The sequence below is a fragment of the Castanea sativa genome, chromosome 1 (genome assembly GCF_040712315.1).
Source record: "Castanea sativa cultivar Marrone di Chiusa Pesio chromosome 1, ASM4071231v1".
In the NCBI taxonomy this organism is placed as follows: Eukaryota; Viridiplantae; Streptophyta; class Magnoliopsida; order Fagales; family Fagaceae; genus Castanea; species Castanea sativa.
The window spans coordinates 82,748,717-82,776,575 of NC_134013.1; the positions used below are offsets into that span (position 1 = coordinate 82,748,717).

Genomic DNA, 27,859 nt, shown 5'->3' on the forward strand with positions numbered 1-27,859 from the left:
AGAAAAGCCTTCCCTCCTAAATTTAACAAACTGCACACTTCAACAAGCTACACAACCCTTTTTTTTTTTTTTAAGAGAAAATTAAAAATAAAAATAAAAATAAACTTTTTTGATTGTTTTTTATATTTTTCATAAAAGTGTATTAAAATTTTCTTAAAATAGACTATTAACAATTGTCCTAAAAGTACCTGTTAATAAGAGCTAACTTTTTTTAATAACACTGGCTATTAGGATACTGTAAATTTTTTTGTAAATGTTGAATTGACCATCTCTTCATTAATATTATTGATTGTTTCCATCCATAGGCACATGTTAGTATGTTACAACCTAGTTTAGACTGATGTTTGAAATATTACAAATTTTATTATATAAAATTTACAAATTGATGTACCACCAAACTCTAAAAAACAACTAAAACATTCATTTAATTCTCAAAAAAGTAAAAATCAAACATTCATTTGTTTTGTTTTAAAATTCACCAATCATATATATTGTCACACTAGTTTATAAGGTTTTGCACCAAAACAAAACTGTAGTATTTTTAACATATTTCAATAATTTAATGCTTTCAAAAAATAAAATAAAATAATTTAACCATATGTTTATTACGTTGTTTTAATGGGCATCAATTAATCTACTTCAATTAAAATTTGGTCTTTCTTTCCCGTTATATGACCATGTCAAAAGTCAAAACACTATTAATTTTTTTCTTTTAAGGTACAACTCTTTCTAGTTTCTACAAAATATGATCACATTATTAGGTTTTTTTTTTTATTTATTAAAGTGTTTACTCATTAGTGGGAGAGGCTTTACAAATTTTATGCTTTAAATTTTTTTTTTTTTGGTCAGTGGGAATCATTACTTGATTGCTTTAGTAGCGATATCTTTTGAAATTACAAGTTTGCCCTTGTCGGATAAAGGAATGGGATTGTAAAGATTGGTCAAAGAGTGATGAGAGGAAACGCAATGTCAATCACAGAAAAGAGCTTTGTCTTGAACAACCTGTGTCACCTGACCTCCTATCCATTTGTGAAGACCACAAATGGCAAAAAACTTGGAATCACATCTGCTAAAAAGAGAGATTTGTCCGAGAATTCAACCCAGCAAGAAAACATTTTCCCATTGAAAGTGTCCAACCCAATTCTTTCTCGGTCTGTTGTTGCTGTGCTGGGTTTGGGATTTATCGATGCTGGGTATGCTTTCAGAGTTTCAGTTCCTTTTGTAGAGTTTCATGTTTCTTTTTTGTCAGAGACTATCATTATATTTCTAATTGTATAAAAATTTGAATGTTCAGGTATAGTGGAGACTGGTCTAGGATTGGTGTCATCTCAAAGGAGAATGAAGACTTGCTAAAGTTTGCAGCTTTTATAGTTGTTCCTTTGTGTATCTTTCTCATATTTTCCTTCTCCAAGGAATCTGAGGATTGATTTTTTGTTTTTCATCCTGCTGGGATTTCTGAAATTTTTAATGTGAAATGCAAATGGTGATTTGTTTAATCTATTATTGGCAAATTAATGGCAATTTGTATATTATTGAATATTTGAATTCTATGTTGGAAATTCATGAAGTAAAAATGAAAGAAGAAAATGATCCAGTAGACAAACAATAAATTTGATTGACTTAAACACACGATTAAATGTTATTCCTAGACAATATTTGTCCCCACACAATCATTACTAAAAAGTTATTACAAATTTGTCTCCACACAAGAATTACTAAATGAATATAAACTATTAGACTCAAATGCAAAACTAACCCTCTAACTATCTTTAGATTTCATTTCAGTCTTCTAACTTTGTTTTCGTTCATTTCAAATCTCTAAGTTTTAGATTTATTCAATTAAGACATTTCCATTAACTTTTGTTAAAATTTTTTGAAAAAAAAATCTGGAAAATATTTTTCAATCATTAATTGAATTTTTTTTAATTTAAAAAATTTGAAGAAAAATTTATAAGATTGAAAAATTAACCACAACATGTAACAAAAGTTTATGGAAAACTTAAAAGTTAGGGGACTGAAATAAACAAAAGCAAAGTTAGAGGACTGAAATAAAATTTGAATAAACTTAGAGAGTCGGTTTTGCATTTTACCAAAACTATTATTTATACCCAAATGATTATGGCCCTTCAACAGGCATATCCAAATAGTTATGACCTTTTAATGAGCAATTTTAATATATTCAAATGATTATGACCTTTCAATAGATACATTTTAATTTAATAGACACATTTTCATCCAATAGGCACCTTTTATATATATCAAATCCAAAAGGTTATGACATTATAATAGACACATTTTGGTTTAATAGACATATATATCCAATTTATAGGATTAAGACATTTCAATAGACACATTTTGGTACATACATATATTATAACCTATTTTGTATATACCTATATATTCAACACTCTATGTGTACAACTTCTTAGCTTTGTTAACGTGAAAAGTGAAAACAAGAAAAGTTCAAAATAAGAATGGCTTCTTTAATGCAAATTTTAGAATTGTTAAAAATCTTATAACTCAACTAGTTAATATTTCCTGATGTGTCCCTTACATTCAAAGTTCAAATCCATCTCCCCGGTTATAATTATCGAAATATCAAAAAGAGAAAAAGAAAATTGTGGAATTAGTGGGTCATAATATGGATAATGAATGAGAACAAATAAATATCATTTTGGATTTGCTTCATTTCATACATGTCTTTTAATAAGTTTTTGTTAAGATTTTGTTTGATTGGATGATGGAAAAATAGGAGAATATCAAAAAGAGAAAAAGAAAATTGTGGAATTAGTGGGTCATAATATGGATAATGAATGAGAACAAATAAATATCATTTTGGGTTTGCTTCATTTCATACATGTCTTTTAATAAGTTTTTGTTTGATTGGATGATGGAAAAATAGGAGAATATAAAAAATTGAAAGAATAAAAAAAATATTGTATTTTCCACCGTATGTGTCTAATAAAGAGGATGAAAAATATATATATATATATATATTTTTTTTTTTTATACCTATGTTTTTTAGCATAGTCCATGTTTATTTCGGTTGAAAATATTGTTTAGAAAATATTTTCAATTTCAAGTGTTTGGTCTAGTTAAAATTGTTGGACAAACTGAAAATAATTTTTGATTGATTGTAAAATAACCCCTTTTTTGGCTTAAAACTATTTATGCCTCACAATTTTCTACTAGTCTCCCCGCTCCCTCCCCACCCGGCCCACCTCCCCAGCTCCTTCCTTTAAATGCCACCATTGCAACCAAAAAACAAAAACCTCAACCTTAGCTTAATTTCCCCTTCCCTTAATATTTGTTTCATGACAACCCTCCCCCTAAATCGATTACTATTTCACGACCAACATCACTATAAATCAACCTATGTTTTGTGATCAACACCATCCCTAAATCAACCTCTCCTTTGTAATACCCCAATCTCAACTTGTGTTTCACACCACCACCCCCAATTGATTAGTGTTTCGCAACCACCACCCCTAATCTTGACATCTATTTTGCAATCATCACCAACAAATCAATCTCCGTTACACGACCGCCACCACTACCCAACCAATCTTTGTTTCTAAATCCCTAAGTGATTTTTATTTTGTAAATCTCTTGCTTTTGGTTCTATCTTTGTCAATGTTGCTTCTTTTGGTTTGTTAAAGTTTGTTGAGATATACAAATTTTTAAGATATTTTTTTGTTGTGTTTTGTATTTAGTGAATATGAGTTTTAATTTCAATGGATTTTTTTGAAGAGATAGACACATGATAATATTTTCTGGGGAGGTTAGTTTTGAGAAGGTATTTGGTATCAAATGATATCATGTTATCTGTATCAAAATCCAATAAGTGAGAAACATGTCTGCAAAAAATAACTACTCTACATCGGTAAGGTGTGATATTGAGAAAATGTTTATCACTTACTTCACGACACTAACTGCGTTGGTGTTGGTGTTGGCGTGTGAGTGTATTCATTTATCTCATCCTCCTTCCCCTATATATATATGTGTGAGTGCATGTGTGTTTATCAACAAAAAAAAAAAGGTATGTGCTAGTGAGTAGTTATTTTTGTACATGTATTTCTCATTTATTATATTTTGATATGGATGACGTGATATTATTTTATATAAAATACTTATAGTTTTTTTTTTAGTTATAAACAAACAACTGTATATAAGAAATTTTTTTGAAAATATTTTGTTTTGATTGGAAAATATTTGCAACTGAAACAAATGCAGTGTTAGAACAACCACATCAATTGGTGGATAGTATTCTAAAAGAGAAAAAAAATATCAATTTTACACATTTTGAACAAAAAAACAACCACATCAATAGGTGTAAAAATGTGTAAATATACACATTAGCTACAGTTTCCGTGTATATTTACACGGTTACTGTAGCTCGTGCATAAAGTATTTTATTAATTTTTCTCTCTCTCCATCCCACTCTCTCTTTTTCTCTTGGGTTGTTGACTCTCACCTCCTCCACTGATCTCTGTTGCTCTCTCAAGTCTCGCCACAGCCGTGCTACGCCGATCACCTTTGCCTTGCCGATCGCCACTGCCTCATTGTTGCTCTAATCGTTGATAGTTTCGCCTCGCTATTGCTTTTGCCTCGCCGTTGCTTCGCGCTGCTGCTACTCTGATCGTTGATGTAGCTCAATCTCTGTTTGATGGTTTTGTGATTTTGATCCGTGGATTTTGATGGTTTTGATGATTTTGATTAGTGGGTTTTGGGATTTTGATAAGCGGGTTTTGATGATTTTGATTAGTGGTTTTGGGATTTTGATGGTGGAGGCTGGCTTGATGGTGGTGGTTGTGTGGATTGTTGATGAAGGCTGGTTAATGATTGCCACTGCTCTGAGCGTTGATGGTGGCTGGGTGTTGATTGAAGAATGAATATTTTATTTGAATAATTATGTATAATAGACAAATTGATGTGGATGTTTTGTAAAAATAGGAGTGTAAAATAGAAAAAGTAGGTTTTAGATGTGTAAATTTACAAAAATTATGCATCCAGTGATATGGATGCTCTTAGCCTAACAATTTGTGTGAATAGGCAGACTTATGGAAAATTTGGTCCCGTACCAAAGGTTTAGAAATTCATCTAAAGACTTTAACCTAGTAAAGTACAAGGATTTAATAGTGTGTAGGAGGACAGTTGCAACTTACAACACTGCCCAGCCTTGGAGAAAAAAGAACCATCTAAGCCACATGGCAGCCATGTATAGGTCTCCCAAAGGGAAGTACAACATAAGAGATGACGGTAACTCTCTTATTTTCTTCATCCTTGTAAAATTCTTGAAAGATCAAAGATCATTAGTGTAGGGGTGGGTGTAGATTCTTGGGCCCAAGAATAAATGGATTCAGTCCCAAAGAGCCATGTATAATGAATTTGTAGAAAGTAAGCTTAAAAATTAGGCTTCAATGGATCCACGAATACACATAGTGAATGAAAGATAGTGAGAAAGTAAAGAGAACAAGCTCTTAAGTGAAAGAAACCCTTCTAGGCAACGTCTGAGGAGAATGATCTCAGCCTATATTTCTCTTAGTTTCAGATCTTATTGCAACTTTTGCTACTACAGTATTTTCTTCTCCAATTTTCTCTCCCTCAGTTCCCGAAGGGTCCCTTACATTATATATCTCCCCTTAGATGCTTAACCCTCCATTTGTTGATCATCTTGGCCACCACTTGAGTGTCTGTCCCATCAGACACTTTCTCTAAACCCCTTATGAGTCGCGATAGTCAAGACAACACTATTCAGGGGTTTTCTCCACATAAATGCAGCCAAGAGGTTTGGTGGGATGCATTAAATGTGATGGCAGCCACCATCCCTTCAGTCATGTTAGTGTCAACCCCTTTCCCAAAGCTCTTTATCTACAGTATGACCTTCTCTGATGACATGCTATTGACGTGACCTTATTGCCCGAGGACGTGACCTTCTTAGCGTGATAATGGCCCTTCTCGGCCATGGGTATGTCACATGTCGCAATTATCTTATTGGAATTCATGTACCCTACAATTAGTTATGATATTAATCAAATGTTTAAATTTCAAAATTTTGTAGAATAAAATTATACTTTGAAAAAAAATTATGAATTGAACAATAAATAATATCTGATAAACCCAAAATTTAACATGCATTTTAAAAACATAAAAAATATAAAACCAATAGTTATATTTTCAAAATATATAGTCATATTAATATTTTTTAGTAGAAGTTGTAGCAAAACTTTTTTCATACATAAAATAAAAATAAGAGAGAGAAAAAAAAAGGAAAAAAAAGAAGCTACAGATCTAAATAAGGATTGTAAGATAGTTTGCGAGAGAGATACTGGGTGAGAAAGGAGAAAAAATGAGAGGCTCGAAATCGCTAGCGTTATACTCTCTACGTTTGTATAGGAAGGACTTGGCTTAGCTTATCCTATCCACTTCTCTCTCTCTCTCTGTCTCTCTCTCTTATATCTTCCTCTCTCTCACACTCTCACCCTCTTACCCTCACTCTCTGTCCCTAGCAACCTCTTTTACTTTGCTTCTTTAATATGCTCAACAATACCATTATTCCCTCTTCAATTCAGTTCCCTCCCTTTTACAACTCTGTCTCTTTCCAAATCTTTTCCATTTAAAAATACCTCCTTCTAAAGCAAACCCAACTCCCACTCTTTCCATTCTATCATTCATTCCATTAAAATTATTATTAGCAATTTCAACTTTTTTATATACATATGCATCTGTTAATGCTTAGTTTTGGAGTCAAATGGAGCACTTGTTGATGATATTAAGCTCTCCAGCTACTGTTTGCTTTTGTTAGTTTAAGAACAAAGTTCTCAACTTTTGGAAGGAGAAAGAAATTACAAAAGCCTGTGTTGTGTGCTGACGAATCTGTTTTATTCTATAAATTCAATCCTAAGTTATAGCTATTTTAGTTCAAGAACCAATTGAACCAAAAAGCTTTGAATTAAACCAACTCAACAGGCAATAGTTTGATGTGCAATGGCTCCCAAAACAGGCAAGGCGAAACCACATAAAGCCAAGGCAGAGAAGAAGAAAAAGGAAGAGAAAGGTGTACACTCTTTTTAGTCTTTTCAACTTATTTCTTTTCTCATTGGATATTACTTTTGCCCTCCACTATCTGTTGGTTGCTAATAAAATTGGGCAAAGGAAACGAGAAAAACACAAACATATTTTGGAGTGCAATGTTTTGTCTTCTATATATGTTCCTTACCAGTGAAATTCAGCTCAAAATTTCGAGCCAAACTAATAGCTAGAACCAAATTGTTAAGTTAGACTTTATAATTTGAACTGGGTTTCATTGTTTATAACAAAGTTTTGATGTTTATATCCAGTTTTGCCAAATGTAATTGAGATTACCATTGAAATACCAGAAGACACACATGTGACGCTCAAGGTATGAATGTTCATCTACTTTTGTGTTCCAATAATGTACGTACTTGGTACGATTTTTTAACACTTAATTACGAGCAGAGGCTAATCCAAGGTGCACAATAAGGTTCGAGCACGTGTCAGATAAGATTTATTTATTTAATACGTATTTTTCTTGGTTTTATTCTAATTTTTTTTGTGTTTATTTCTTTGGGTTTGCAGGGAATCTCCACGGACAAGATCTTAGACGTGAGAAAACTTTTAGGTGTCCATGTCGAAACATGTCATTTAACCAACTTCTCCTTATCACACGAGGTACTCTTCATTAGTAATGTACTTCTCTTCTTTGTTAATTCAAGGTAACCACGGCACATTTTAGGGTTAGAGTTTAAGTCTCTAAGAGGGAGCTTCACACATATACACTTAGATTAGACTAGAGGAGAAATTCTATCTTGTACAAAAAAAAAAAAATCAAGGCGGCAGTGGACCCGAGTTTAATATATATATATATATATATATTTTTTTTTTTAAATATAAGATTATATTAATTATAGTTTTTAATTAGTGTATTTGTTATAGAACCTCATTCTTTTTATTAAAAAAAAAATTATGACTCTCTAAATGTTTGGAGATGTTTATTTTTAGTAATTAATTTTGTTTATAATAGAATAAAATTAGAGTTGTATGTTAAAAAAATGATATTTTAAAAAACTGTATTTTTTTTTTTCGTTTAAGATAAAACTATATAAGCTTATCCTTAAAGATGTTAGTTATGCGTGTAATATTGCGAAACGTCTAGGCATTAATTAGCAAGCGTTTTTTGCTTGTTTGAGACCACACAAAAATTAGAGATAAAAAAGACCAAATAAAAGCTTTCATTCGCTAGTCTTAAAGCTAGAAAAAGACTCCGCCGTTACATAAGGAAGAGTGGGGATTTGTTTGTCTTGAACTGTGGAGAGTTTTGTCCTTACCCATTGGATGACCTTATTGGGCCAGGTCATAACATAACATATCTTTGGACCTTTTTAATTTTTTACATTTTTAAAAGGAGATTTAGACTTTCTTAAAAACAGAAAGCACCAACACATAAAGGGACCATACGAGTGTGCCTCTTCTTCTAACTGGTCTATGAGTTAGGCGAGTGGTACTTCTCTAAGCCTTACAGACTTGAGGGGTTCATAAATCAAAATTCTAATGGTCCTAAGAGTAGAGAGGGGTAGGATTATATTGTCGATTGTCAAAAAAGGAAAGAAAATCTGCTCTAGTTGTTTGATAACTTTATAAAATTAGGCTTTGAGAACCTATTTGCCTACCCATCCATGAAATAGAATAAAAAAAAAGAAACCAATACAGAAACTAGATCGAGTTGAGTTGGATCTAAGAAAGCTCAGCCCCTATTGGAGTAATTTTTTTTTTGGATAATTCAATAATTATAATAGAATGAAAGATATTTAAAAATATTATGAAGAGTAATTGATTGGAGATAAAAGAAAGTGGGCAGACGCAGGTGGGTCTCACGTTGGTGTGTTGCTTTTGAGTAAACGTGGGCTTTAAGGTCATGTAGTTTTCAGTTAACGTTAAAAATGGCCAACCCATTGATATTGGGCCTGGCCATTCCATGCCCAAGTTACAATTTACGTCTTTCCCCGAATTGGGTCATGTGGTTTTTCAGTTTTGAGCTCTCTCTCTCTCTCTCTCTCTCTGCTTGTTGGCTTTTGTGATTGTTGTGGGTACGAATAAAGTGCATCATATATTTACATGCATCACAACAATAAATTTCCTTTTTGTTGTTTTGTTTTTGATAGGATTAGGATATGGAATTATTCACTTGGATTTGATTATTCACTGTAACGTTCATGTTTTCTTTTTCCATCTTTCGTTTGTGTGTGTGTTTTTCTTTCTTAAGAAATCAAAAAAAGAAAAAGAAAAAAAAAAGAGTTAGATGTGACCCACCAGTCCTAAAGTAGTAACGAAATTAACGACCAGAAAACGGCTAATTCTTTTTTGTGGCTTGTCTTAATAGGTGCGAGGACCACGTCTGAAAGATTCAGTGGACATCCTTTCGCTCAAACCCTGCCATCTCACCATCGTTGAAGGTACCCCACCTCTTGTACTCCAATCCAACGGTTCATATCTATTCTCAATCCCAAAACCACAATCTTATCCCTATCACCTACTTCACTGGATCACTGCCAAATAGGGTTTTACTCATGTATGCTGTTGTGACATGCAATAATAAAATAATAGATTGTTTAGGAAAGAGAAGTATTATGCTTCCCACACTTTTCAAAACACTTTCACAAAAAATTTGAAATGTCAGGTTGTTATTAATTGTTATGAATGAACAAAAAAGTAATTTAATGTAGCACTTGGAAACTTTTTTGACATTTTTTAAAATTTTTTCATAAAACATTTCTTAAAATAGATGATCTAAACGAGACCTATATATATTTTTGGTTAAAATACAGTTAATTCCTTGAACAAATGTCAACTAATTATTAGAAGATTTTTCAATAAACTAACTTTAAGTTTTAGATGATATTAACGTAATTAGCAATTTAAGGCCTATTTGACAAGAGATTCCTAATAACGTTGTTTAAATATTGTAAAAATATGTGGGTATAAAAAAGTGTTGTGAAAATGTGTATTAAGTATTTAAATAACAAGAATGATTATTTAAACACATGCACATTTACACTTAGCATAGACCTATATATATCTTACTAAATTTTTTTTTAGCGTTTCCGTACACACATTTTTTAAAACCGTGTTTTACTATTTCAGTGAAACAAGATCGATTTTATGTAGCTTTGTAACGTAGACACTGGTGTGCAATAATCGATTTTCTTTAAATTTTGGCAGAGGAGTACACGGAAGAGTTAGCAATCGCTCACATCCGGAGACTCCTGGACATTGTGGCCTGCACCACCTTCTTCGGCACTCCTTCCTCGTCTTCGCCCAAACCTGCGCCACGACCCCAGCCCAAAGAGCCTGGACCGGCTGACGCTGAAGCTTCAGACAATGCCGGAGACCATCCCGCTCCCAAGCCGGCCGACAAGAAACCGGGTCCCGGACTCCACGTGGCACCCGATGCCAACGACAAAGCTGACGTGTCGATGTGTCCGCCGCCGAGGCTCGGAGAGTTCTACGACTTCTTCTCCTTCTCGCATCTCACTCCGCCTCTCCACTGTTAGTTGCTCTCTCTCTCTCTCTCTCTCTCTTGCGCACTAACTGTTTGTGGAAATGCCTCTGTGAGCTCAATCTAAGTAAGTTTTTGATACTATACTTAAACCGTGACTTTTTATGTACAGTTTTTGTGTGAACTGAAAAAAGCATTTAATATAATTAAAATTTTTAAAATATATATATAGGGAAAAAAAAATCATCATAGGCTCTATGAAAATCATTGTATATTTTGAAGAGAAATTAGATAAGTTGAAATTGATTGATTTCCACTAGACTGTTAAGATCTGTGTATCCATTTTCCATTCGGCAATATCATAGAAACTAATGCATTCCAATTGGAGTATATATATATATATATATATATATATATATATATATTGAACTTCCCGGTTCAACAAAGAAGTTAAATGCCTAATAATTTTTTTTAGTATAAACTATATATTTGATCCCTATTTTATATACCATATTTTAATTTGATGTCTAACATTTTAATTGTGTCAATTTAGTCCCTAATCTTTTAGTACTGTGTCAATTTAGTCTCTGCAATCATCTTTTGGATGAAAATTACATGTCGAATGGTCAAAATAAAAAATTAGCTTCTATTGATGTGACGATAAACTAAAATTTTATTTTGGCCGTTTGTTATGTAAGCAATTTTCATCCAATATATAATGGCAGAGATAAAATTGACACGACACTAAAAGGTTAGGGACCAAAATGACACAATTGAAAGGTTAAGGATAAAATTAAAATATGGTGTAAAGGTTAGGAACTAAATATGTAGTTTACCATTTTTTTTAAAAAATATGGCTCGACAACTAATTAGTCACATCAGTTTTCGAGAACTAATAATGAGGTTGTTTTGATTTCTTTGTTGAAAATTTTGATGGATTTAATTATGTCCTTTAGTAACTGAAATTTGCAAAGCATGATTGTCTTTTCAAACTTTGCCTAGAGTTTAGTTTGTTGATTTGTCTTGGGTTCTCTTTGCAGATATTCGGAGATCTACTCGTCCTTTCCTTGAAGATAAAACAGAAGATGATTTCTTTCAAATTGATGTGAGCACCGCAACCCCCCTTTTGTTTCATTATTTGATTATATTGCTGTGAAACTGGCTATACTTTTAATCCACTTAACTGATTGGCTGTGGTTAATTTATTCATGAATTTGGTTGGTGTGATGTGTAATTGTGAATGTGAAGGTTCGAGTTTGCAGTGGGAAGCCAACGACAATTGTTGCTTCCAGAAATGGTTTCTACCCTGCTGGAAAACGCCTTCTTCTCAGTCACTCTTTGGTTGGTCTGCTGCAACAGATAAGCAGGGCTTTCGATGCTGTAAGTTTATATTTGTTTTGTCTTTTTCTTTAATTCTTCTGTATGTGCATGTCTGTATCATTCATGTGTTGGTTCTGTTCAAATACCGGAGTACTCATCAAACTATCCTTTTGCTTGCAGGCATACAAAGGCCTTATGAAAGGTTTCACAGAGCACAATAAAGTATGTATATATCACTATGTACTTTGACACTTTGATAATAATCAAAGAAGATAATTTTACATTCACGTGTTTTATTTCAGTTTGGCAATCTTCCTTATGGTTTTCGGGCAAACACATGGGTTGTCCCTCCAGTTGTTGCTGATAATCCATCTGTTTTCCCGTCACTTCCCACCGAAGACGATAAGTGGGGAGGCAATGGGGGTGGGCAGGGAAGAGATGGAAAGCATGATTGCAGGCAGTGGGCAAAGGAGTTTGCCATACTGGCAGCGATGCCTTGTAAAACAGCAGAAGAGAGGCAGATTCGAGATAGGAAAGCCTTTCTGCTTCACAGTTTATTTGTCGACGTTTCAGTTCTTAAAGCTGTTGCAGCAATTAAGCATCTCATGGACAGTAATAAATGCTCTTTAAATGATCCCGCCATTTCAATCTTGCATGAGGAAAGAGTTGGAGATTTAATTATTAAGCTGACAAGAGATGTGCCTGATGCGAGTACAAAGTTGGATTGCAAAAATGATGGGAGTCAGGTTCTGGGAATGTCACAGGAAAAGCTTGCTCAGAGAAATTTACTAAAAGGCATAACTGCTGATGAGAGCGCTACTGTTCATGTCAGTAAATGAATTAAAATAAATTAAGTTGTCACTTGTCTAAACATGTTGTATTAGTTGCTGAGGTCATCTTTTGGTCTTGTAGGATACTTCTACTTTAAGTGTAGTGGTAGTTAGACATTGTGGATACACAGCTGTTGTGAAAGTTTCAGACGAAGTGAATTGGGAGGGGAATCCCATTCCACAAGACATTGACATTGAGGACCAGCCTGACGGAGGTGCCAATGCCTTGAATGTCAACAGGTCAGTCAATCTATACAAAGGGTTAATATTCATTTGTGTAATTGTGGAACCAGAGAATGGTATCAATCAACTACTTATTTTTTTTGGGAAACTTACTTTGTTCACAAGTAAACTATGTATTCTATATACTCACTGTTACTTACTTAGCAGCCTTTGTTGGTGGCATATGGTGCATTGGCTTCATGATGATATTATGAGTTATTGATATAATTTTTTGTCTGCATTACCTTTCAGCTTGAGAATGCTATTACACAAGCCACCTATGCCTCAATCATCTAGTACAGGCCAACGATTTCAGAGTTCAGATATTGAAAATTTACGCGCTTCTAGGTCTTTGGTACGGAAAATATTAGAAGGAAGTTTGCAGAAGTTGCAGGAAGAACCCACTAAACAGACCAGGTCTATCAGATGGGAGCTTGGAGCTTGTTGGGTGCAACATTTACAAAACCAGGCTTCAGGGAAAACCGAGTCTAAGAAACCAGAAGAAGCTAAGTCCGAGCCTGCTGTAAAGGGCCTTGGAAAGCAAGGTGGACTGCTGAAGGAGATAAAGAGAAAAACGGATGTCAGAAGCACCAAAACTGAATTGGGGAAGGAAGTCTCTATGAGTAACAACCCTGACATAAACAACAAATCAGATTACATTAGTCAGAAGGAATTGGAGAAACAAGATGAGGAGAAGGAAATGATGTGGAAAAAGCTGCTTCCTGAACCAGCATATTTGCGCCTTAAAGAATCAGAGACCGGTCTTCACCATAAGGTTTGCCAGCTGTTTTCTCCTGGTAATAACTAATTAATTCAATTTGATCTGTAAAGGTTTTGAAGCTCATTTAACCAAGAGCTGAAGTTTTTGGTGTTGTGAATTCTTCTCCATACATAATTGGAGTTTTTCTTATTGCTTCATCTAATGTAACCTTTCTTATCATTTGTGGTGTGATGCCTTTACCATTTGCAGTTGCCCGATGAGCTGATTGAAATGGCTCATAAATACTATGCTGATACAGCTCTTCCAAAGCTGGTTAGTTCCTAAATTATCAAAATATTCTTCACCCCTGAGGTGTTTGACAAACATGTTTGATGGGTGTGACTTCAAAATTTTATTAGGTGGCAGATTTTGGTTCCCTTGAACTTTCACCGGTTGATGGAAGGACATTGACAGATTTTATGCATACCAGGGGTTTGCAGATGTGTTCCTTAGGGCGCGTGGTAATTGCTTTATCTTATTAGTTTTATTTTGAATTTCTATCACTTCTACTTTGACCATTCATGATAATTGGACTGCTGCTTCTTTTCTTCTTCCTTTTTTTCTTTTTTGGGTGCTTTTGGGGTAAGAAAACATTGCCCTATTTTACTTTAGACCTTACGTTCAAACCAAATGTTTGCACCTCACTGACACATGCCACTCCTCTATGCCACCAAATGTGCACTAAAAACAAAGACAAATGTCAGAGAAGGCTGCTATATGCTGTTACCAAAGATAACTTTGGATAAGAGGTGTTTGAAGTCTCAAGTTCTCAGTATGGTTTCTTCCTTTTGGGAGATTTTTTATTTCAAAGGATTTAAATCACTGAAGCTACTGCAAATTTAGTTGCCTTTATTTGTTGCTCTCCACGTTTTAAAGCTGTTGTTATATATTGTTTTCCTCCTTTCCCTCCTATTTATAAATATGTGACACCATAGAAATTCTTCTCAACCTAGTCACCTTAGTCATTGGCACAAGAAGTTCTGCTTACTCTCATGATGACATGTTCCAGAGAATAATATATATAGCAGGACTGAGACTCAAAGCTTATCTTCCTCTGTTACTCTAGGTTGAACTTGCAGATAAGCTTCCTCATGTTCAATCACTCTGTATACATGAGATGGTTGTTCGAGCCTACAAGCACATATTGCAGGCTGTTGTAGCAGCAGTTGATAATGGTGCTGACTTGGCTGCATCAATAGCATCATGTTTGAATTTATTGTTAGGAACACCATCACCTGAAGACCCTGATGCGGATGTTACTAATGATGATAATATAAAATGGAAGTGGGTGGAAGCATTCCTTTTGAAAAGGTTTTCTTGGCATTGGAAATATGAAAGCTCCCAGGATCTGAGAAAGTTTTCCATTCTTCGTGGGCTGTGCCATAAGGTTCATTAAAAAGATTCTCATTATTATCTACCTTACATGAAAATGCATATATATTTTTTCCTCCAGCTTTAGAGGGAGTCATCTTTTGTCAGGTTGGACTTGAGCTTGTTCCTAGGGACTATGATATGGACAGTACATCACCTTTTAGGAAATCAGATATCATTAGCATGGTCCCTGTCTATAAGGTAACATATATTACTAATTTACTCTAAAAACTGGAATGTGTAATTCCCTTTAGGATTATTTGCAGTACTCTGACAATGTTGACTCTTTCTCACAGCATGTTGCATGTTCATCTGCTGATGGGCGAACGTTGTTGGAATCATCCAAGACTTCCCTGGATAAAGGTAAATTGGAGGACGCTGTTAATTATGGCACTAAGGTATGGAAAAAATTCTCGTTTTGGTCTTATTTATCTATCTTCTTTCTTCTCTTTACCTAAATAAATTTCCAATTAATTGAAATATTATTTAAAATTGAATTTTGAAGGCACTCTCGAAACTTGTGTCTGTCTGCGGTCCTTATCATCGAATGACAGCTGGAGCATATAGTCTTCTGGCTGTGGTTCTCTACCATACAGGGGATTTTAATCAGGTAAATGCTTAAAAGTACATGCATACCTATATGAATGAATTGCATGACAAGTGATGTGCGCTGGCAATGTGTATCTTGTCTAGATGACGAAACACTTCGCATCTTGATTTATTGTATTCAATATTATTTGGGTCCACGTGAATTTTAATTGACAAATGCACTTATGCTGAATGTGTGACAGATTTTGATAGAATTACCAACCTACCAACATTTTTGGCCTTATATTACTTCTTTTCGAAAATTTGATTTTTGACATTCCTAAAATTCATTTAAATCTAGTTCTAAGCTCTTGGTATGTAAAAAATGATACTAGTGGTCCAAATTACCTTCAGAAACATTTATTCAGATCTTACACACACACAAACGCGCACGGAGAGACGCCCAAGTTCAAATAAAGAGAAAGGGAAAATAATCCCATTATTTAAATTTTAAATATTCTGATTTTATGTTACATTGTATAAGATTAAAATAAGTGTCCTATTTTGAAGAGGACCCTGTTTTGTACTATGGGAATTTCTCTTACTATTTTAGAAAGCTCTCGGTGATTTGTTTTGGTTTGAGGCTTGAGGGGGTTAGATGGGTGGTGATGTCTTGGTTTTTTCTCAGCTTGTAAGGCGTACTGTGTTTTGGTTTTAGCTGCTGTGCTTGGATATCATCTGCTGTTTCTTGGCTCTATATATATATATATATATAGAGGATAGGGAAGCACACTGGCTCAAGGTCAAATAAAGAGAAAAAGGTAGAATAATACAAAAGTATATGTGTCAGAGATTTTACTATGCTGATTGTCAATAGGAATTTGAAAGAAACACTTCTGCTTTGTATTTGACTAATCAGACTTCAGAACGTATTTTGTTCTTATAAAACCAAAAGTAGCCAATTTCCATGTGCTTTCTAGGGTTTTGTCAAGGTTTTCTGGAAGATAATTTTTTTTACCTATCCAATATATATATAGATGCATAAGCATGCACCAAGTACTAATAAGTATGAGATTTTCCTCCTTGTGTATACTAATAAGTTTGTGAAGTAAAACTTATACAAAAAAAAAGTAATAATCAATTTGTGGATTCTAACGGTTTTATTCTAAATAAATCTCTATATTTTTTTTGCTTCAAGATTTGCACATGTTTTGTGCATGTTCCCATATATAATTTCTATTTGACATGTAATGTCAAGCTTGAGACTTATTTAATATACTGAACTCGTCTTCCTGGTTTAGGCAACCATTTATCAGCAAAAAGCATTGGATATTAATGAGAGAGAGCTCGGACTTGATCACCCTGATACCATGAAAAGCTATGGAGATCTTGCTGTTTTCTACTATCGGCTTCAGCATACAGAGTTGGCCTTGAAGTATGCTTCCGTATTTACTAATAAAATAAATTCTTCCTAGATGAATTAATATTATGGTGGCTATTCTTTTTTTTTTTTGTTTCATTGCTTTCTAGTATCAGGAACATCTTTGCACACTCTGGTATTTGAATATATGCACGAGGCACCTTGGTCATAAATATTGGGAACTACAATAAGCTATTCTATGCTATTCCCATTTGTTACCATCAGATGCTCTCTAGTGTACTTCGATCCCAATTTCTTAGGTTAAAAGTTTTTGTGTGAGATATATTACCGCACCTGCATAGCTAAAAAGATCATAAAATAGTGCTCCGTTCAATCAAATGATGGCTCTGTAATTGTTCAGTGAGCTTACTATATGATGTGCATTCAAAGTATCGATCAATTTCTTTGTTCCAGCAGTTCCATTTCAGTTTGTTGTCATCTGCAAGGAAGTTTTTTAAAAAGAGAATAATATTTTGGAAGAGCTTTCAATCATATAATTAGAGGTTTCGAAAACTCATTTACAAGTTAAAAGTGAACACTGTTGTTTGAGGTTACTAAAATATGTCTAGGGAGAGGCTAAAATGTCAACTTGATTTAACAGTTTAAAAAGTCAAGGAATTTTAACTTGCATAAGAAACACGAAATTTCTTAAATTACAGTATTCATGTCCCTAAGACTATATCAGCAAGGAGAATTATGAAAACTATGTAATGTGCTATATCCTAATGCTACTCAACTCATGCTGCCCAGCAAAAAATTGAAAACTAAAAAGGATGTACCATGGAACCAATTAGAACTAACCCATGGAGATACAAGTATAGAATGAAATTGTTTTATTGAATAGAATGACAATTAAATTAAATTCATCTTTTGCTCTCCATCAAGGAAATGTCCTTAAGAAAAAAGATAATAGCTTATTCCTATCTTTTCCTAATTCTAGGTATGTCAATCGTGCTCTGTACCTCTTGCACTTGACATGTGGGCCTTCTCATCCGAATACTGCTGCGACGTATATCAATGTAGCAATGATGGAAGAAGGTTTGGGGAATGTCCATGTTGCCCTTAGGTATCTCCATGAGGCCTTGAAATGTAACCAAAGATTACTTGGGGCTGATCATATACAGGTTCTCTCTCTCTCTCTCTCTCCTCATAAGTATAAATTACGAAAGTAGGTATCTGTAGAGTAATACTACAACTATTAGTAATTATGTTATTGAAATAACACAATTACTAATAGCATAAATTTTTTATGTGACCAATGATCTGAAATGTAGAGTAATGCTACAAGCCTCATTAAGATGTACAAGATGAAACTGTATGTGACCAATGATCTGAAGTTGAATATAAGTTTTGTACCTGTTAAAAAAAAACATTGAAATCCAAACACTTTGCAGAGGAAAATACTCACCAAGAAAAAGGGTTACACAGGGGAAAAAAAAACCGTTCAATAGGCAATGTTCTACTCCTTTTATTCAAATATTCCATGTCATAAATTAATTCAAACAAAAAGAAAAAATAATAAGGGAAAATAAAAATTTTGGGAAGCTTATTGCACTCAAGCAGTTAAATAATTCATTGGTGTGCTGTACCAACTAAACTTCTTTATATTTTATTCAGTCTAATTTTCTTCACTGACTTTTAGACTTTCTTTGAAGTGCTAAGCAATTAAATCTAAAACAAAATGGGCAAGATGAATTTGGTAGTATGGTTAGAATGGGTAAAGTTAGGGTGGGTCAAGGTTCACTATATTATCAAAAAATATATTTATCATCATGAAAATTGGGACTGACCTAACTAGCTGTGATTACATTCACTGATTTGAAATTTCCTCTTGAGGCTCTCAACTGCAGAATCAAAGATCCTAAACAATCACAACCAACCAATCCATTATTTGAAAGTATTAATAATTTTGGACCTAAAATATGTTAAATATTTAAAGATTTTTATAAGAGCAGTTATATTTAAAAGGATTTGATGATAGTCAATTAGGCCCTTCCATTATATTCCTAATACTTTGAACTTAGGACTATATGGGTATAATTGAGTTGGAAACATTGTTAATTACTTGTGTCCTTCCATGTTTAACAATAATTCTCTCTTGTTCAGACTGCTGCCAGTTATCATGCAATAGCAATTGCTCTCTCTTTGATGGAGGCATACTCCTTAAGTGTTCAGCATGAACAAACTACCCTACAGATACTGCAGGCCAAACTTGGATCTGAGGATCTACGAACACAGGTAGGATTATGTTTGGCATATGATGATTGCCTCTCATTCTATGTAGTAATTAGCGTTCCTCATACTTGTATTCAATGAACTTATGTAGGATGCGGCTGCATGGCTCGAGTACTTTGAGTCCAAGGCTCTGGAGCAGCAAGAAGCTGCACGCCATGGTACCCCAAAACCAGATGCCTCAATCTCCAGCAAAGGTCATTTAAGGTAATAATTACAAACCAAATAATTGTGCCTTTGCTTTAATCCATATTGTTGAACTGATTGTCTTTCATCTGATGGTAAAGGGCCAAAAGGATTAAACTGGTCACTTAAAATATATATATATATATATATATATATATATATATATATATATATATATATATATATATATATATGCATTCAATCTGCTCATTATGTGTTCCAAGGTTTTGCATCCTTGTAGATGGAATTCATTGCTTAAATGATAAGTTAATGGAGATCTTTTACCAAGATTATGTGCTGATTCAGTAGTCACACTCAGAGGCAGAGCCAGAAATTGCTGACTCTTTTTTTTTTTTTTTGGGGGGGTGTGGGGAGGGAACATAGCTCCTTACTAGCTCTGCCCCTGGTCACACTTAATGTATGATTGGTCAGTCAAACTTTATTAATAATTTTGTTTGAAAGGGTTCCAGCAGTTCATTAATGCATGATTTTGGCCATACTGTTCTTCTCTTTCTGCTGGTGGTGGTCGTTGTCATCATCATTGTTTATGTGATTAGAAACCTATTGACAGATTTTTATGTATGAATTGAAATGTTTCAAAGTTAGTCCCTACACAGACTGTTTGAAATTTGATCAAATCAAATTTGCAATTGAGTTATGTGACCACATTTTTTTTAATCAATTTTTAACACTGTAAAAAAATTAATGGGAATCAAGAAATTTCAAAGTTAGAAATATTCAAAGGAATAAAGGATAAAGAGAATACCTTATTAAGTTATTTTATAAATTTATAAAAGAAATTTAAAATTAATAACATATTAATATATAGGATAAATAAGAAGAAATTCGGCCGCCTCCTATATATTTGATACCCTCTCCTACAAAAAAAATCGTAATTCCATCAATTATATGTCTCTCAAAAAAATGAGTTAATTCAGCTGATTAACAACTGTATTCAATATCTTCACTTCTTATACTTCCTGTGTACTATAGATTTCTCTTCTTAATAAAATGATTATTTACTTATTAAAATAATAATATATACCCTTCTTGGATCAGTGTATCGGACCTTCTGGATTATATAACCCCAGATGCAGATATGAGAGCAAGAGATGCCCAAAGGAAAGCTCGTGCCAAGGTCAAAAAGCTTCTAGCTTAAGCCTAGTTTTCTTTTATGTATTTATCAAAAAAAAAAAAAAAACCCTAGTTTTCTTTTATGTCTTCTCATCTTCTTTCTCATTACCAAAATAATATGATTTCTCATTATCATACAGGTTAAAGGCAAACTGGACCAGAATGGGGAAACAGTATCAGATGAATATCAAAAGGATGAAATTTTGTCGCCTAGTCATCCCTCTGCAGAAAATGCAAGTGATAAAGAAAACAAATCTGAATCTCAGTTTGCAGAACCTAGAGATGACAAACCTGATTCAAGTCTTTCTGATCAATTGATACTAAATAAAAATGATGATGTGGCACAAGATGACACATCTGATGAAGGATGGCAAGAAGCTGTTCCAAAAGGTCGCTCACCTACAGCTCGCAAGTCTAGTTCAAAGAGGCCAAGCCTAGCAAAACTAAATACAAACTTTATGAATTTACCCCCTTCATCAAGATACCGTGGAAAGTCCACTAATTTCGCATCCCCAAGGGCAACCCAAAATGAGCCTGTTGCTTCAAGTGGACCTGCTCCTCCTGTTATGAAAAAGTTTGTTAAGAGTGCAAGCTTCAGCCCTAAGTTAAATAATTCTAGCCCCTCAACGGCTGTTGCAGAGAAAATCGCTAACCCAAAGTCAGCCCCTGCTACCCCAGCTTCCACTAGTCAAGCTGCTAAGGCTGCTCATGTGGCAAGTTCAATCAGTGTTCAGGCAGCTGGAAAACTTTTCTCCTACAAAGAAGTTGCTTTGGCTCCACCTGGAACAATTGTGAAGGCAGTGGTGGAACAGTTGCCAAAAGGAAATGTTCCCAATGAACAAAATCCACAGGTTAGCCAGGAGGCAGCTGTGACAGAGGTCACTCGTGGTGAAGTGACAAAAGTAAAGGATGTGGAGGAAGAAACAGTTGAAAACCCCAAAGCAGAGAAACAACTCCAGGTTTCTAAGGAGGAATCAAAAAGCGCCATCAATGAAGAAGAAAAGCAAGAAACAAAAGTCAAGGTCTCCGCGGCTACAAAACCCCTCAAGGTTGTAAAGAATGGTTCTCAAGATATGGTAGTGAAAGGTGATAAGGTAGAATTAAAGAGTGATGCTGTTAAAGACAATGAAGCAGAAACAGGAAATGTTGTAGTTCTTAAAGTTGAGAATCCTGATACCTCGGTAGATTCAAACACTAGTTCTTTGAGAAGTGAAGTGTTGGAAACAGTTGTGCAAGACGGTTGCCAAGCAACTTCCACTGATTCAGGATCTGCTTTAATTGAAAAGATTACTGTTTTGCCTGATAAATATGCTTCCATTTCTAAAGAAAAGGTGGCGGAGGGAGATGAAAATCAGCATGATTTATCTGATGGTGGCATAAGTGAAAAACAAGATGAAGCAGAAACTGGAAAGGAGACGGCCAAGAAACTATCTGCTGCTGCACCTCCATTTAATCCATCCACAATTCCTGTCTTTGGCTCAGTTCCTGTTCCAGGCTTTAAAGATCATGGAGGAATTCTGCCCCCACCAATTAATATTCCTCCAATAATTCCAGTCATTCCTGTCCGTAGATCACCCCATCAGTCAGCAACAGCGAGGGTTCCATATGGTCCACGGCTATCTGGTGGCTATAACAGATCCGGAAATCGGGTTCCACGTAATAAAGCTAGCTTCCACAATGGTGAAAATACTGGAGATGGGAATCAATTTAGCCCTCCTACAATGATGAACCCACATGCAGCTGAGTTTGTACCTGGCCATCCTTGGCTTCCCAATGGCTATCCTGTATCTCCAAATGGTTATTTGGCTTCTCCAAATGGTATTCCAGTTTCACCAAATGGTTTTCCCATATCCCCAAATGGTGTTCTGGTGTCACCAAATGGATATCCAGCATCACTGAATGGTGGTATTCCAGTGACTCAAAATGGGTTTCTAGCATCTCCAGTCAATTCTTTAGAGTCACCAACAGTTGCAAATGTTGACACCACTGTTGAAAACAAAAATGAAGCTCCAGTGGAGGTCAGTACTGCTGAGTCCCCTACAGATGTTGCACATGAAAAGCAGCCGATTGAGCCGAAAGTGCAAGAAGATGAAGCTGCAGACAATGAGAATAGTCATCCTGAAATTGTAGAGAAAACTACAGATACAGTCCCAGTTGCTGGTGACACTGTTGTGGCAACAGAAACTTGCAGTGTTGCAGTGATTGAGGAAAAACAAACCAAATGTTGGGGAGATTACAGTGACAGTGAATCTGAGGTTGTTGAGGTCACGAGTTGAAGAAGGATCTTGAATTCCTTTTTGGACACATCTAATTTGTTCACAGCGTAGTGCTGTATGTCTGTGAGACAACATAAATGTAAGGTACAGTGAATTACAGAAGGCCAGGTAATGACTGCGGAAGTTCATTTTCTGCTAATCTACGAGATAATTGACTGCAAGCCCAGGTATTGTGAATACACTCGTACAGTTTGAATTTGAAGTGATGAGGAAGGAGAATATTAAATTTTGAGTCGAGTTAATAAGTGGGTAAGCCAAAGAAACACAACAACCGTGGAAGGACCTACTGAGTAGTTAGTCAACGGCTTAAATCTCCTTATATTTGTTCATTTCATCCTTTTCTTTTTCTTTTTTTCCCTGCTGTAATTTTTGTTAGTTGCCTTATGAAAACAGAAATAAACTTTGGACTATTTATGCTTCCCAGGACATACTCTTAGGACTGATGACTGCATGCACGGACAATCTACAACAATAAACTTCAGTTTTCTTGCCTGTTTTTAGATTTTCTCTTTTACATTTGTCAATTGGCATTGTCCAAAATCCTGCATAACAAGTTCCGCTGCAAAATGACCAGCCCCAATGACAGAAAGATCATGTGTTTGAGATGGTTTTATAGCCTTACAGTTTAAACAAGTTTAGGATAAACAACATACAAATCTGGTGCTACGAAATGCATTAGTGGGAATGATAATAGTTTTTTGTTCAACAGAATTACAACATGAACTGCACTCCTTTTACAATACATTTGCAGGGAACTTCTTCGTAATTTTACAATGCTAGTTGAACAAACAAGAGCAACAACAGACAAACTGGGGCTAAGAAAATGCCATCACTACTGTCAATCTCTGACTAATAGTTGAATGGCTAATACACGCAGGTTGGTGATTGCTGGCGAAAATCCAAAACAACTAGTGTGGCAGCACTGTGTGCAATTGCTGCTAGAACAACAAACACATGGAAAATCTGGTGGCTATGCCCTGCAATATCGAATGCACCAGGCTTCCATCGCTCGGGTATCCTACTAACATAGAACCCGGCTCCTACAGCATACATAAGAGCCATAGCAAGCTCATACCCTAGTGCAACAATTATATGTGGATGCCCCCAGTGGAGAACAACAGCATGAACTGCCGGAATTACTCCTGAGAAGCCAATGGTGGAGAATAGGGAAGCCCTGAAGGAACGGAAACGAGAAGTGGAGAGAGCAGGGGAGAGAAGGGAAATGATAGCAAGAACCCCTAGTACTGAAATGGAGGTAAGATAGAAGAAACTCCAATAGGGGTTGCAATAGAAGATATAGTAAATGGGAGAGAAGAAGGAACAGACTATCATAAGGGAAATCCCTGCATAATCTAGGCGCCAGAAGAAAAGGTTGAAGCGTTTTGAGTGGCAAGCGAGGAGGTGGGAGAGGGAGCTACAAACCAAGCAGCCCATAGCTCCGGCTAAGAAAACAAACAAAGGCCATCTAGGAATAAACTCAGAGTTGTCTTCTTTGTTTAAATGGAACACAGATGACTCTGTAATGTGTCTCAAATGCGAGTCCTGCAAATAAGAATCAATAAGAATAGGCATAAGATATCCTTCAGATTGGTTACGCTAAATAAAGATATCACATAATGAAAATTAAAAAAATTATGATTAAAAAAAAAAAAATAGGGTCCTAAATTCATCTTTAAGATAAGAATATGTTCATACACGTGTCTTGAAACACTGGTCTCTTGCTTCACTACTTCCTACTTGTTTATGGTTATAGAGGAAGAAATATCATTTTAATCCAAAGACAATTAATATAAAAAAAAAAAGTAAAAATTATCCATCTTAATATAAAAATTATACATAATATAAAAAAAAAAAACTAAAAAACTTATAAACTGACACTAAATTAACCATAAATAGCTCAATTGATAAAATTTATTGTCCTTAAACAAAGAATTTGGATTTAAATTATATCTACACCAATAATTAATTTATCTTCTATTTATTAAGAGAATCTAGAAAGTTAGTTATGGCTTAAAAAAATGTCAAAAATACTCAAAATCTAATTTGATAATTCTTATTTTTTAAAAATAAAAAATAAGATTAAAATTGTAATTTAGAAAAATTCCAAAAAAAACAAATACTAGATAAACTTTTTTTCTAAAAAATTATCACACTCTTTATTTTAATATATCTCACCCACATTTGATACTTTTTTTTTTCATTTTAATAATTAGCACACACTAAACCCGCACACCCTCTCCTTCTCTCCTCTCCTCTGCGGCTCCCTCTCTCTTTACTTTTTCTGTGTCCTCAAAACCCACTCCTCAACCACCTCTCTAGGTGGTTCTAGAAAATAAAACCCAGGTGAACTTTTAGGAGCTATGAGAAGTGAGAAATTTCTTGGGTTTTGTTCTCCTTGTATGTATTAAGGTCATGAATTAAAAATTAAATTTAAAGCGTTACTTAAATGTTGTTGGTAAGTCACGTGATGGACAAAATCTGAAGCGAAAGTACAGCCACAGCACTCGGTTCTCGGCTTTGGATAGCCATTCTTTTCGTATCAGTTATCACTATAGTCAAAAAAATAATACGTAGCAACCAAGCATGACATCAATGTGAATAAAAGTACGCGTACCAATTTTTGTACTTTCATTTTATAGTTCTATGCTTTATTTATTATAATATTTTATGTTTTTCAAAAAAAAAATTATAAAATTTTATGTATTTAATTTTTTTTTTTTTAAATTTTAATTTCACTTAGTTTATATAAAAAATTAAAAATAAAAATTCAGAAATAAATGGCTATAATAACATAAAAAATGATACAGATATTTGTATCGGTCAATATCACATGGCATGGCCCCACTTTTTAACCAAGCTTTTAATTTAGCTTTCCTCTGAGAGAGAATCTTTCTCGCATGATGGTGAGTGGTGTCAACTCACCTGTCCTTCGCATTTGTAGACCCAATAAAAGAAAAAAGGAAAAAAAAAAAAAAGAGAAAAAGAACTAAAGTGCCCTTGTTCAAATTCAACCCTGGTCGGTTATCATTTTGTTTCAAAAGTAAAAATTTCAATTCTTAAAAAAAAATCCACTTAAATGTAAAAGATGACCCTAATAAAGAAAAGTCGTTTGAAATGATTTGGACATATTAAAAACCCAGTGACTTGTAAAATGTGATTGTTTACGTTGATACGTAAATATTTGAGCTATTTTATAGAGAAGAGATAGGTTTTATTTTTCATGAGCTCAATTGAATTAGCCAAGACCTCTCTTTGGCTTAGTGTGAATCCGTCCACGAAGAGTGCGACTAATACCATGTTGATAAGGTATAGTTTTACACCATCTAAAAAATATATTACCAATAACAAAAAATTACCAGAAAAATAGAATACAATGGAATAGAATTAAACAACGGAGCAACACCACTAAGTTGTATGTGAAGGACCTTAAAAAGAAAAAAAAATTGGGGAATAAAGCGATTAATAAGAGTGTTGGAATTGGAAAATGAACTGACCGGAAATATATTGTCAGACACATTCGTCAACGGTACTCCTTTAACTGCAACCCTGGTCCCACAAAAACAACGTGATCAACAAGTTGATCTAAATAAAATTTCAAAAGTAAAAAATTCAAAGTGACAACCATGTCTTTTTATTTATTTATATATTTTTTGGTTACCTAGGCCAACTTGCGAGCACACCTCCGAGCTCCACCATCTCCATCCAGATCATCACCGTGAATCCCACGAACATCACAAAACCCCCTAAATGCCTGCACATCCACAATATTCAATAATTTAATATTGAATAATGCGTAACGCGTGCGATGAAGCTAAAAATAATAATATTTATAACGTGTATAGCGCGTGCGATGAAGCTAGTATAATAAGGTGAAAAAGGGTTGAGAATCGGTCTCACGTACGTCCATACGTTGAGGGTTTCGTTGTGCCAGGCGAAGACGCTGAGGAACGCGTCTTTGAGCGGCCACTCGCACCGGTAATAGTCCAATATGTACTCATTGTCTCTCAGATATTCCGGCAACTCCTCGTACTTCACCAATCGCCGCTCGAATCTCTGCCTCTTCGTCGCCGTCTTCGTCTCCTGTTGAGTTTCCGAGCCGGCTCGGTTCGGACTCCTCGCGCTTTTCCGGCGAACGATACTCATCGCCGTCGCCGTAGCTTTCCTCGAGATTTTGTTCTCCGGCGAAAAATCCGCCGGATCTGAACTCTCCGGCAGATCTGTCAGGTCCGAGTCCCGAGAGGTTCTGATTGATCATTTCCTCCAATTTCTGAGCCCTTTCTATTTATACACAGCGAGGATCGGTGTGAGCCAATTAAATAAAAGCTACTACATTAAAACCGTGAAGCTTCTCAGCGTTTTTACATTTTTCTTTTGGGTTGGGATAGAGTAAGAGTTAGTATGCGAATTACTTTTTGAGCTCGGCTACGTTTCTTTATATTATTGGGTAGAATATGATAAAGTAAAAAAGTTGCAGTGAAAATAGCTTTAGATATTTATTGTTGGGCTAATTATGCTTTGACACGTATTTAGTTGAGTTGAGTGTAGCGTATTTTACTATTATATATGCTGTTCGGTTTTAAATAATTTTGTTAATTCTGTTCCGTTGGGAAATTCAAATTTGGCGGAAGGTGAGAGAATAAATTTGGTGACTAGTAGATAGGAAAGGATATAATTAATCTAGGATTTCCTAAAATGTTTTTCTTATTTTAGAATAAGTATTTATCATTTGGACAAAGTTTGGCTATAAAATTGGATAAAGCTTAAGGCTATAATTTTATTCAATATCATTAACATTGCTATATTTTTCAAAAATTTAGCCGTTAAATTTCATATTCTTTACGTTCTTAATACGCTAATTAAATTTTGCGTCAATCTGATACTATTTATAACATAATCTATAAGATTATATTTTATGCATAATTTTAAATTACATAAACTTGTAATTTAAACAATTTATTGATGATATAGTTATTAATATTTAATTTTCTAGAAATTTACAAGCATGGAGGATATATACAGAAAATGTAGTCCAATGGTGGATTTGTCAAAAACTCAAAATTCACC

General features: G+C 34.5%; 3 protein-coding genes across 3 annotated transcripts; 2 read left to right on the forward strand and 1 right to left on the reverse strand.

The window, feature by feature from the left end:
* Nucleotides 1-946: 946 nt before the first annotated feature.
* Nucleotides 947-1,537, forward strand: LOC142622879 (uncharacterized). Its single transcript, XM_075796439.1, has 2 exons — nt 947-1,193; nt 1,295-1,537. Exons 1-2 carry the CDS (start codon nt 952-954, stop codon nt 1,425-1,427), a joined length of 375 nt encoding a protein of 124 aa, XP_075652554.1. The 5' UTR covers nt 947-951; the 3' UTR covers nt 1,428-1,537.
* A 4,868-nt stretch (nt 1,538-6,405) lies between these two features.
* On the forward strand, nt 6,406-23,287 carry LOC142615779 (protein REDUCED CHLOROPLAST COVERAGE 2). The gene is made up of 23 exons (XM_075788611.1): nt 6,406-7,057; nt 7,341-7,402; nt 7,600-7,692; nt 9,401-9,473; nt 10,240-10,566; nt 11,557-11,621; nt 11,765-11,896; nt 12,017-12,058; nt 12,139-12,663; nt 12,749-12,906; nt 13,141-13,663; nt 13,859-13,921; nt 14,008-14,109; nt 14,715-15,035; nt 15,128-15,220; nt 15,316-15,417; nt 15,525-15,629; nt 16,849-16,982; nt 17,908-18,091; nt 19,074-19,205; nt 19,294-19,406; nt 20,445-20,523; nt 20,660-23,287. Exons 1-23 carry the CDS (start codon nt 6,988-6,990, stop codon nt 22,793-22,795), a joined length of 5,634 nt encoding a protein of 1,877 aa, XP_075644726.1. The 5' UTR covers nt 6,406-6,987; the 3' UTR covers nt 22,796-23,287.
* Nucleotides 23,288-23,438: 151 nt separating this feature from the next.
* LOC142615790 (heptahelical transmembrane protein 2) lies at nt 23,439-27,060 on the reverse strand. The gene is made up of 4 exons (XM_075788619.1): nt 26,697-27,060; nt 26,454-26,546; nt 26,290-26,341; nt 23,439-24,337 (listed from the first exon to the last, which is right to left on the reverse strand). Exons 1-4 carry the CDS (start codon nt 26,936-26,938, stop codon nt 23,660-23,662), a joined length of 1,065 nt encoding a protein of 354 aa, XP_075644734.1. The 5' UTR covers nt 26,939-27,060; the 3' UTR covers nt 23,439-23,659.
* Between the last annotated feature and the right edge of the window lie 799 nt (nt 27,061-27,859).